Raw genomic sequence first — 12,677 nt, forward strand, 5'->3', positions numbered from 1 at the left:
CATGAGTTGGAATAATTTAATGCCCTATTTATTCAATATTGTTGTTACGTACCATTTAATGAGAGAGAGAAGAGAGAGAGAGGGAGGTCAGTCTTAAGATACTGTGCGTTATGATTTGTATAAGACCATATTCTTGGTATATGTTGAAAGATCTAGTCCCATGCTAAAAATGCTATAAATACCAGCAGGTTGATAGCAAGTTTTATTTTCATCTCAAGGGTGTCAGTTTGATGCTCTATAAAGAAATGAGATTGTTTAAGGGTTTGGGTCTCTTCATATGGGCTGCTTCAGCCTTTCTTCTTGTTCATGAACTACACCCAGTATCTTGTGGTAGGCTAGGAAATAGCTTCGTTGAGAATGGAGACCTTGTCACCGATTTGCCTGGCCAACCAGTAGTCAAGTTCCGGCATTACGCCGGATACGTGACGGTGAACAAGAAGAATGGGAGGGGCCTCTTCTATTGGTTCTACGAGGCTGCATCTCATGCTGATGAGAAGCCTCTAGTCTTGTGGCTCAATGGAGGTAAGGATCCTTGCTTGTTCGTGATACGATGGGGATTACAACCATCCTACTGAGCTGTTTAAATTTTGGTGTAGGTCCCGGGTGTTCCTCCGTTGGCTATGGTGCAGCGCAGGAGATTGGTCCTTTCCTGGTTGAAAAAGATGGGAGTAAGCTCAAGTTCAATCCATTCTCTTGGAACAAAGGTATTGCTTGAAATAAAATGACATACGTATATATAACATACATATATATACATATATGTAAGAGGTTTTTTGAAATTTAAACTGAAATTTGCCCGTTGAAGAACTTAATGAACAGCCATTATCAACTTGAATGATTTGCCTGTTGAAAAAACTCAACCCGTTATCAAAACCTTCTTGAATAGAGACCAATGTTTCTTTAGGTGAAGCCTAAAAAGGGCCTCACCAAGAGGGAAAGAGAAGGTCCTCTTATTTTCATTTTTTTTTGGCTAAAACGGACATTTCATACATTACGGATACGAATACACCTAATAAAATCGAAAAACAAAACGTCCTGAAGTGCTCCGGGCATCTTTCTCTCTCCAGTCCATAGGATACCTCCTAAGTGGCTTGCAACATATGCCGCCACCCAATTGGCCGCCCCATTGGCCTCATGATATACATGCATAGCCTGGAATGTGACACCTTCCCTCGCCATCTCCTAAATGTCACGGAGCAGGGGATGAACTACTCCATAACTGCTCAAGCCCTTTCAGACCCAGCTGATCATTGTGGCCGAATCTCTCTCCAGTAGGATTGAACTCGCCTGAAGTACTCGCCATGTGTAACTCATACCCATCCAAGCCACCCGCATCTCTGCCCCAGAAACCGAAATGTCGAAAATCTAACAGCTACCCGCTGCCACCGCACCAGAACTCGGCCCTCCGATGACGAATCCAGCCCCACCTCTCCTACCTCCATCCAATATCACAGTTTCACGCGAAGAAAGAGCCTTTCAAGCCCCGTTTTCTTCCTTTTTTGTTGAAAAAGATGGGAGTAAGCTCAAGTTCAATCAATTCTCTTGAAACACAGGTATTGCTAGAAATAAAATGGCGTACATATATATACATATATGCATGCATGCATATATAATAGTATGCATATATAATAATTTTGTTCTAACGAGAAGAAAGCTGATTCTTGGTGATAAAGAGACATTATCCGAGATTTGGTCTTGGAGATCAATGAGCCAAGATTTGCTCTTTCTAGATACAGGAGGAGGACTACATCAATTCAACGATATATCCGAAGGTCTATTGGCCAAAATATGGTTTAAAAACTAAACATTTATGTCTTGAATTTAATATTTAGTAGTTCTCCATTTTATGTACAGAAAAAGAATATAATAATTAGTGTGTTGAAACTCATTCAGGATGATTTTACAAAAAGAAATCCAAAGGATCTTTGCTGCTCTAGCTAGCTTAATTATCTAGTATTCACAATAGTCTTCCACTCACCTTGGTTAAGATCTATTTGTATTGACTACCATTAAAAAAGTTTATAGTAGCCAACAACATAAACTTCTAGTATGAAGTTATAGTTTATTATACTTATTCAAAACTTATTTAAATTATAAAATAAACTTATTCCAATTATATTATGGTATTTTATTTGTTAATAATTAATTGTTCTTGTAAAAATTCAATCCTCTTCCTTTTAGTAAAATAAATAACTCTATTTTCTTCTTTATAATATCTTGAAAATATTTTTATTTAAAATATTTAAAAATACTAATAATTTCAATATATTTATATAATCATTTAATTTTTTTCTAAAGTCCTTTAAAAATAGATAATGCATATGGTTCTTTTTATCCATGTTATAATTAAAAAGTAATGGTATTTAATATAGAATATTTTTAATACGTTATATTACATATTTTATCTAAGTAGTTTTCATTTTTTACATATTTTAATCTAAATCCTTGGTTAGATCGGTCTCCATGCAAGTTTTTAATAATTATATATTGGATCAGTACCTAGTTATGGTGTGTCATCTGCAATATTGATAGTGAATTTTATACCGAGAACTATTTTTGTCTATTTATTAAACTGACTCGACTCATGTAATTTGTCCATTAAATGGTTCTGGTCAAATCAAGTTGACAATAATATATTTAACCCATAAAAAAATTTAGGTGAAAATATAATACATAATCAATTTCTTTTAATTTACAATGCTTCTAATATTCAATAAGCATTAAAGATTACCTATCTTAAAAGTAGGTACGTTATGCACCCTCTATATTAATAAATTATTTATAACACATCTTTACTAAATTAATAGTTATGAATGTTTGTAAAATTATTATAAAATAGATTAAAAATCCCAAGCTAAAGCAAACCTACATTTCTCCAACTATTTATCCAACTTGACTGATCATGTAACCCGTTCAGTTAGTAGGTTTGGCCAAATGAAGTTGAAAATAGCATATTTAACCTGCTAAAATTTGTTAAGTACAAATAGAACATATAATAGTTGATCAATATATGTATTTAAAACCTCATTACTTCTAAACATCATTAGGCAAATGTAATATATTTAGTGATGAAATACTATCATCACAAAGAATCCAAATTAGTTTGCAATGATACTAATTTATCATAAAAAATAAATTATAGAAAATTAGCAATCAAAACTATTAGTTATACAATGATGTATGGGGAGCAAAATTTATTTCATCAATAAATAGTCAGTATCGTGCAACAAAATTGTATATAATGCTAATTAAGTTTTATTTAACTAGAAAAAAATTATCCCAACATAAAAAAAATTATTGCAATATCTATAAATAGCCATTATAATATTATATAGATCTTTTAAAAAAAAATTATAACTGTTACTATAGAATATGTGCCGATTTTATGGTATATATACCATCATTATATAATAACTTTTCAGTAACACTTCTTGACAAACTGCTACAATATTATATATCTTTTGTAATATTTTTTTAAAATCTATTACAAGAAAACTTTCATAGAAACACATTTTGCCGAACATTACTAAAATTCCATCGCTATAGACTATTTTTGGTGTAGCCTCCACTGTTCCGTTAGCTATGCAATGTTTAGCTCTTTGCAATGCATGAAGGTACAAAACATTTGTGGTTGCTCCATAACATAGATCTAATGATTTTAATTCTTGGCCAGCAATCCAATAAAAATATTTTAGGACCACCACTTGCTGTTTGCATCCCATAAGTAGCAGAAGATAAGTGTGTTTTTGTCATCCTTAATTTGAATGACCAACATATCATATAATTCCTAGTTTCCTTCGTTGTTATAAAAAAAGTGGTAAGCCAACTTAATTCTTCAATGATTCTAAGAACTTCACATAGGACTTCATTTAAAACATCAATATATAAACTAGATTTGATTACTTTAAATTATGTAATTAACTAATCCAAACCGCTTTTTAACAAAATTACTCACACCATGTAATCTTATACCACCAAAATAAGCATCTACATTCATAAAAATGGATAAAAAGAATGTAAGGATATAAAATATACCAGAATATGTACTTTACCTGCATAACAGTCATTCACATTAACATAACCAAGAGCAGTAACAATTCAATACACATAAACTTTCTTTGGTTAACCAAAATAAATGCGCTAATAATTGTTAACTAATTTTGCAGAGGCCAACTTACTGTTCCTTGAGTCTCCAGTAGGTGTAGGCTTTTCCTACTCAAACACAACCAGCGACTATGAGATTCTTGGAGATTCCTTTACAGGTGAACTATGTGAACTATGCTTATTGAAATACCTACTTAAGCTCTTCTTATACCACAAGCATCTAAGAATTAATACCACTATTCATGTTTGCCTGAGTTTTTTAGTTTGATTTACATATTACTTACATTTTTGTCATGCTTCTTTTATGGAATTTGAAGTATAGCACATTTAGCACCCTTTTTCACAACAAAATATCATCAAATAAAAAAAGTTGCCCACTGAAAGGAAGAGTTATATAATTATAATCTGATGTTGGAGATTGTCATAGGTTGAAGGCGAGAGACAAGCATTGCAGCGAGACAACATGTTCATGCAAATTAGTTTGTGGTTCTATTTAATTTTTGTAGCACTAATGAACTTTTAAAGAAAATGAATGACCTTAGCTTGTTTTACCTTTTACTTAGTAATTTCTTTGATTTTATAGTCATAAATTTTTAATTTTCTGACTTATATCCATATTTATATTCATACTTTTAGTATCGGATTTATATCAGTACCTATATAGAAAAATATTGATATAAATTTTTGCATCCGACTAACATTCATATTCGTATATGTATTCATCAAATAAAACAAATATAGATATGGATATGCCGGTATCCAATCCGTATCCGATCTGGTTTAGCCTTAGGTCTTAAGTGGAATAGAAAATTTTTCACCTCTAAAAATATAGCAGCCCATTCTTTTGCAGTGATCACCCTCTAGTAGCCATTGTTGTCTAATACCCAAGATGCTTGGTCCTTGAAAATAACAGTCACCTCCCACCAAACCTTTCCATATACAAAGGATATGGCATCAGAAGAGCCCAACCTTCAATACTTCAAACAAGGTTACTTTTTTGCATCAACATACCTGTGCAGCGCACGCACATCTCACTGGTTTTTCTAAAAATATTCCACTCTATTTCGAGATTTAAGAAATGATTAAAACATGAGAAATTTAGAGAGTAAAATATACTCTTTAATTAAAACATAATATGGGTGTGTAATTTGTCTGATCTATTCATTATAAATATATTCTTAAATAAAACATACATATTATTTTAATAATTTTAACAAATTATCATGAAAGCATTATGGAAATACGCTAACATAGTTAATTTCTTTAATGTTTACAAATTTACTAGGCATATGCAGCAATACAGGTGATCTATGATAAATTTTAATTTTTTGTTCTTTGTTAAACTGCAGAAAAATATAGCATGTTTCAAATTTCTTGGGAGTTTCCTTTCTGTGCCAAGATTTGTTGATTTAAACAAAGTTTTGTTTATTTTCTTCGTATCCAATTTTAAAAATGTGCAGTTGTAATTTGAATTCTTACCCATCACATCTTCATTTGCTCTATTATATAGACTTCATCATCCATGTGATGGATGAGGTAGAAGTCTCTATAACTAGGTAACTTTTGCATGCCTTAGAGTCACAAGTTTGGTATAACAACAATTTGGTTTGGGGAAAGATTCAGAATTTGGATGTTAATGTTGTAACTTCAGCAATATCTGGAAGGAATTGGGATACTTAAAGTTTAGAAAAACAAAGTAGAAGAAGACAAGGTACATGTAATATGAACATTAAATGTTTTGCTCGTGCAAGAAAAAAAAAAGGGAGAACTAAGAGTACCAAACAGTTGCAAACAAAATCAGCACTAACAGCAACGAGTAATATCATTAAGTTGTAATCAGTAAGCTTTTAGTGAAAAATATGTACAGAAATCATGAGTAATTCGAGAACATGTCAATAATTACGAGAATATTATTAGTAGTATATGTTGGGTGAGCGTGTGCATGTGTACTCACTAGCTAGAGATGCACTTAATTTGTCAATATGACTTCACCTAGTTATAATCATTTTTAGCTTTTTGGAGTTCTTACCTTGCTTCGTTGTTATTTCTATGGAACCATTGTTGATTAGCAAATGATACATACACTTTTCTGCACAACTGGTTCGAAAAGTTCCCATCCTACAGAAACCGAACCTTTTACATGGCAGGAGAGAGCTATGCAGGTATGCTTCAGCTCTGGACTCTTTTGGTGTTTAATTTGTTGCTTCATAAGTCTAATATTCTCTGGTACTGCACTGCCAGGAAAGTATGTTCCGGAGTTGGCTGAGCTCATCTATGACATGAACAAGAATCCTTCATTGTTTATAGACCTCAAGGGTTTCTTGGTATTCCATCCTCTTGTGTTTTATTATCTATAATCTCCAGTCTGATTTCAGCCCATAACAGCAATTAAAATTCCTTTATTTCTTCTATGGATGTTGATTAGTGGACAACACCGGTTTACTGCTTAAATAAGTTAATCATATGTTCAACAAGCATCTGTCATTAGTCCTGCAAGACTGAGCAGTGACATGTCTTGCTTACCAAATTTTTATGAAGCATACATAGCTTGACTGATAAGAGTCAATGGCGCATGTTTCTCATAGTCAAGGATACCGAAACTAACAAGGCTGTAAGGTTTTCTTGATTGTCTCCTTGTATGTTATGTCTGCGGTAATTTTCACACACAAGTAGTCTGATGGATGGATGTCTCATGATCTCATTAACTCGAGTTCACTATTCTTGTTCCTGTTTTTTGTAGTTGGGTAATCCTGAAACCTCTGATAGTCATGACTGGCAAGGTTTGGTGGATTATGCTTGGAGCCATGCCATCGTCTCGGATGCAACACATGACATCACCAGAGATAACTGCAAATTTGACAGTGATGACCCATGGAACAACACTAAATGTCGGGATGCTGTCGATGAGGTCCTTAAACAATATGGTGAAATTGATATCTACAGTCTATACACTCCAACCTGCATCCAGAACTCATCAGGTTCCAACAATGGTGGAAGAAGACTACTCATGTTCAAGTCCACCTCCAAGATGGTAAGAGACTTGTTGATTGCAGTTTTAGTTGCCACCACCAATTACCTATAAATATTGCAACAGACCACTCCGTTTTCCACAAGGATCTGACATTTTTCTGAGAGTTCACAAAAAAGACTAATGCCTGAGCAATATTGATAATTATTTTGAAGGGAAAATTTCCAAATAAGAATGATTATTTGAAATTACCTACCAAAACAAGATTATTTTTAGTCATATAAAATATATAATTCTTCTTCATTATGAAGTGCGGACACATTATGGTGATCAAATAAACAGTATCAATTTCAATAATAAATACCAAGTTATCATAATGATTTTATGGAAATATATGCAAAGTGCTTGATCATTTCAATGTTTATCGAGATTTTTAAATTTTTATGAGCTATGATACTAGGTATCCTATACAATTTTAATTCAAGAATTTCCCATATAAAATGTGAGAGAAGCAAAATTGTTTTAAATATCTCAGGAGTTTACTGCATAATAATAACCCAAAAATCGGATTTTTTTACTGCGCCTACAATGATTGACTATGATTAACATGATTGATTAGATACCGAGGATCATGGGTAGCTACGATCCATGCCTTGATGGTTACACAACATCTTTCTACAACAGACCAGATGTTCAGAAGGCCCTCCATGCTAGTGATGGCCACAACATCAGGAACTGGAGCATCTGCAAGTAACTCTCTCTCTCTCTCTCTTTCTATGTGTGAGTGTGTTTTTCTTATTTTTGGTGATTGTGCTTATAGAAATGTTTAAACTGAGCACAGCAAACAAATTTTTAACGAGTGGAAGGACTCGATGCCCTCTGTTCTCCCCATATACAAGAAGCTGATTGCAGGAGGGCTCAGGATATGGGTCTATAGGTATGATCTCGAAGCTGACATCCCATGATCCATCAGCTTACTATGTTAATATTTCCATGATCATGACATCCATGAAATCCTTGTTTGCTTGTCCAGTGGTGACACAGATGGAAGAGTCCCAGTGCTGTCAACAAGATACTGTTTGGACACCCTAGGATTGCCTACAGTTGGTCCCTGGAGGCCATGGTACCATAAGAAACAGGTGCTGCAGTGAATCATACATCACTTGATTTATGATGCACTGACATATTCATGCATACGAGTGCCGACAGGTGCACGCATGCATGAAACCACATACTTCGATTCTACGTAAACCGATGTGCTAACAAAAATCTGGTACATTTCGTCCCCAGGTGGCTGGATGGCTACAAGAGTACGAGGGGCTAACTTTTGCAACATTTAGAGGAGCTGGCCATGATGTGCCAACGTTCAAACCAAGCAGTTCCTTGGCTTTCTTCACTGCCTTTCTTGCTGGCAAAGCTCCGTCGTCTACCCGTTGAGTAAAACATTTCTCTGAAGGTCTAAAATCAATGGCTTCGTTGCAAGCTACTCAGCTCAAGAATGTAGTTTGATGGTGAATAAACTGGACACAATTTAAAAACAAAAAATAATGTAGAATTGTTGATCTAATCCAAAGTCATTATCTTAGTGAACAACTTGTTTGAACTAATTGTGATTGCGTCAAGAAATAATGTAGCATTTCTTGACTTCGTGCATTTTTATTTTCAGGCCCCAGTCAAAATGAGTTCTCATTTAGTCACACCTCTGATCTTAGATCATATGTTACAATTGATTATAATCTCAAGCCATGAACATTCTTGCATGCATCCACTTTATCTTCATTTACTTCTCCATTTTATCCTATAATATTGTATCATATTGTAATGAAAATATGAACAGTTCGTCATTTCTCAAGAGGTAATATTATTACCTCAATAACAGGGTAAGGGTATCTCTTTCGAGAGCTATTATTGCATATGCAGTTTTCAATTATAGTCAACTAAACAAAGCCCATTTCTATGGCTGCAATTCTAATTATAATTTAATTTTAGGCAATTGAATCACTGGCAATGAAATGGTGCCTTACTATAAACCCAAATTACAGGTACAGTAACCAATCCACAATAACTTTACACTTGACACAATTGGCACCTCTTAATGTTTAATAGACCAAGATTTAATGAAATAGAAAAATCTTGATAAAAAAAAAAACTATTTTCAGATTTTCTAGAACAAAATTGAGTTCAATTATTCCAAATCTAATATTTCTAGTTACCATGCATGTATCATAACTGATTCTTAACAAATGCCCCAGGTCATTCATTAACAAGACCCTATCTTCAGAAATGGAAACTTATATTGAGAACGAAGTCTTGCAACATAGGCATAATGTTCTCGACAGACTCAAGCAAGCAAATTTATGTCTATCATAAAAGACACAGAGCAACAACTATAAAAAATTATTTGTATCAAAGCACCCCCTCAAATCCAACTTGCATCTTGATAGATGGAGAAATTGCTGATTGTTGATTTTCTTTTTCCCAATAAATTATGAACCAGATCAACAGTTCTCTTCCAAAGAATATTGTCTCCATTAGTTAGCTGCGACAGACTCTGATTGTAGTTTTGATTTTTCTAAGAAACCTTAATAAGAAATCGAAGGACGTATCTGAAAAGTAATGACTATAGAAAGACTAGGCATCCTTACCATCCCACCCACCACCACTCCAGAAGCGAAGCTCCTTTGCCGAAGTAGTCAAAAAGCCATCACGAAGACACTGCCACCTCCCTGGGCATGTCGCATTGAAATCTGAGAAACTGCTCAGGTATGGCCGCGGACTGCTTGCTGCAACCCCAACCATACCGACCACCATCTCATCCTACAACCTCTCGGGTCCTCCAAAACCTCACCTCCATCTATTCAAAGCAAGGGTTTGGCTTCGCTGTGGAGGAGGAGACCACTACAAGGCCTCATGCAGGATGTGGCCATGAATTGTATATTTATTGACATGAAAAGATAAACTAGGTGAACAAAGTGAAACACATCCTTGTTGGCTACAATAACGAGGAATATGAATAGATAAGTCATACAATACTAAAGTTTAGTAGTAATCTGATTTTAGTCCTGGCGAGGAGGCGTTCAATATTCAAAAGAAAATCAGTTGTACATCTCCGATGAGCAAAGAACCATCACCATTATATCCACCAACAGGGTAGAACTCCCCACAGGCCACACTTCTTCAAGAGGGAAAATAACCTTGAAGGGGAGAAGTTGGCTATAACATCACTTACAAATCCCAATACTTTTCAACAAGGTAATATTTTCCAATAAAAACACATTAATTATGTAACTATAAAGATATGATGGGAGAAGATTGTGCCAAAGAAGTACCCAAAAGAGGAACAAGTTATTTAATCAATTGCAGGCAATCAAAAAAGCCGCAAGGGTCCACAAACCAATTTACAAGGTGAAATGCAATGTTGTGCCAAAAATACAAGGCATGAGATAATGCTATGTAGTATTTAGGTCGTATAAATGGAGGCTAGTTCAGATCTTTTTAAGCAATCACATGAACTATTGATCAGTCTGCTAATATAGAAATCCGCACTTAACCAAAAATCCCGGGTGCTTGGTAAACCAATCTTAGATAACAGCATAGCCATAAGAGGGATCATCCCCACTACATATTTTTCATGATATGTAAATGTGCAAATAAGCATATCCGATATACATTTGCTTGCATGCAACATCAAAACTAGACAACTAGAGACATCCATTAATCTCAGATTTTCTAGGATGGTCCGTTACAACACATGTTCAATGAATGGACATGCTGTGTTCATCATTCGTGCTACAAATATTCATTGGAACAGCAAGAACATACCAAATTTTTCTGCTAATACTAATAAGCTTGCCTCGTCATCCAACACTCATTGATTCTTTGAGAAAAGACAGTTCATTGATTAGTTGGTTTTCCCAAACAGACCCGTCAATGTAATCAATCCGAGCAAATTTGGCATTTGACAAATCAACCTCACGTGTGTTCATATGCTTACAACAAAGAAAATGTTACATAAATTGCAGTATAAAAAAACTTTGCAGGTCATTTGAGAATTGGAAATAGCAGTGCATCAGAAACCTTGGGATGAACATGTATTCACTAATATAGTCCTCATCCATACATCCAACTAAACCATTATTGAGTACAGGATCATAGAGAATTCAAAACTGATGATAATTGGCGCCTCACAAATCAAACACATGCATATAAGTGTTGGTGGAGGCCGGTGTGGGCCAAGTCAGCAAGGCTCGCCCGCGGCGGAGGCCGGTGTGGGCTAAGTCGCAATCGAACACCGGGGGGGCGCTTGGAATGGTCGGTTTAAAGACCATGGTTAAGCCTTCACTATTACCTGCGGGTTTTAGTGAGATGGCAGCGCCTACGGTCCTAACAGTCGGGTTCAATTCCCAGGATATGCGATTAAAAGAAAAAAAACTCCCTTGCTGGGGGGAGATTGTTGGCGGAGGCCGGTGTGGGCCAAGTCAGCAGGGCTCGTTTGCTGGGGGAGAGATTGTTGGTAGAGGCCGGTGTGGGCAAAGTCAGCAAGGCTCGCCCGCGGCGGAGGCCGATGTGGGCCAAGTCGCAATCGAACGCCGGGGGGCGCTTGGAATGGTCGATTTAAAGACCATGGTTAAGCCTTCACTATCACCTGCGGGTTTTAGTGAGATGGCAGCACCTACGATCCTAACAGATACCAATTGTAGGCTCATGTGTGGCGCATTCAAAGGAAAACCAGCTCAAAATTCAGTTTCTGCAAGGCTGGGGTCGACTCATGGAAAGCTGGGGTCGACTCATGAAGAGCTGGGGTCTGTTAGATGTATGCCCTAGAAGCCAATCTGGCTGACACATTGTTAATTCTAGGGACATAATTTTGTACTTGACTATTTATTATTGAATAAATAAAATGCATCTTTTCATTCATATTAATTATGTGTCTATGAATCGTCCAAGAAATTAATAAAATGATGATGCATATTCTCAAAAGTTGAGAATTTGAGCCATGTATCATTGGTGATTAATTTCTAAATGCTCCTGATCAATGGATCATCACGAGGACGGTGATCGATCCGATCAGTGCACAGATCACTTTCCTTCTGGATGGACGAGACTTGAGTCCACAGTGTAGGGACACTGAAGTGATAGTGCAGGTGCTTGTTAGAGAACAAGGGTACTGAGCGTGACCAAGACAAGAAGTTACTTGGACGTCTATCCACTCGTCAGTGACTTGCTTGATGTTGCAGTAGTATGACTGGTCCTTTGACCTGCGGTGCTTCGGCTACTCACAGTGAGGTTATTGTAGTTTGACTACACGTATACATGGTCTCTAGTCATATGGGTCCTTCTAGTGTAGATTGGCTGCAGTAAGTTCACTGTAGGAGTAGGGTATGCACTTACATGGAATCTATCGACCTTGATAGAAGAGGAGTGATCCTATGTGATTTGTTAGACTGAGTTCTAAGACCTTGGCCAGGGCAGTAATATAAAGTGGAGAAAGAGTTTTTCACTATCGAACTCGAGTCAAATAAATCTTGACATATGACAGACGAAGGGATTTGACGAGTTATCCATGACCTCCGTCCTGTAGGGATCCACGATAGAAGGACTGTAT

General features: G+C 35.8%; 1 protein-coding gene across 1 annotated transcript; it reads left to right on the forward strand.

Annotated features, from left to right (window-relative positions):
- The first annotated feature begins 409 nt into the window (after positions 1–409).
- Positions 410–8,865, forward strand: LOC148702753 (serine carboxypeptidase-like 31). Its single transcript, XM_089924923.1, has 9 exons — positions 410–704; positions 4,167–4,262; positions 6,174–6,266; positions 6,346–6,428; positions 6,845–7,135; positions 7,692–7,822; positions 7,914–8,009; positions 8,106–8,211; positions 8,363–8,865. Exons 1-9 carry the CDS (start codon positions 551–553, stop codon positions 8,507–8,509), a joined length of 1,197 nt encoding a protein of 398 aa, XP_089781049.1. The 5' UTR covers positions 410–550; the 3' UTR covers positions 8,510–8,865.
- Positions 8,866–12,677: the final 3,812 nt, after the last annotated feature.

This window comes from Phoenix dactylifera, chromosome 8, assembly GCF_051530095.1.
Source record: "Phoenix dactylifera cultivar Ajwa chromosome 8, Ajwa_hap1_PhDact_Kaust_v1.1, whole genome shotgun sequence".
Lineage (NCBI taxonomy): Eukaryota > Viridiplantae > Streptophyta > Magnoliopsida > Arecales > Arecaceae > Phoenix > Phoenix dactylifera.

Bases quoted from the DNA above. Each gene is read 5' to 3' on its own strand.
- LOC148702753 (XM_089924923.1), top strand. From the start codon at position 551: ATGGGGATTACAACCATCCTACTGAGCTGTTTAAATTTTGGTGTAGGT. The intron at 8,010-8,105 runs GTATGATCTCGA...TTGCTTGTCCAG, and splicing joins CTCAGGATATGGGTCTATAG to TGGTGACACAGATGGAAGAG. The intron at 8,212-8,362 runs GTGCTGCAGTGA...TTTCGTCCCCAG, and splicing joins CATGGTACCATAAGAAACAG to GTGGCTGGATGGCTACAAGA.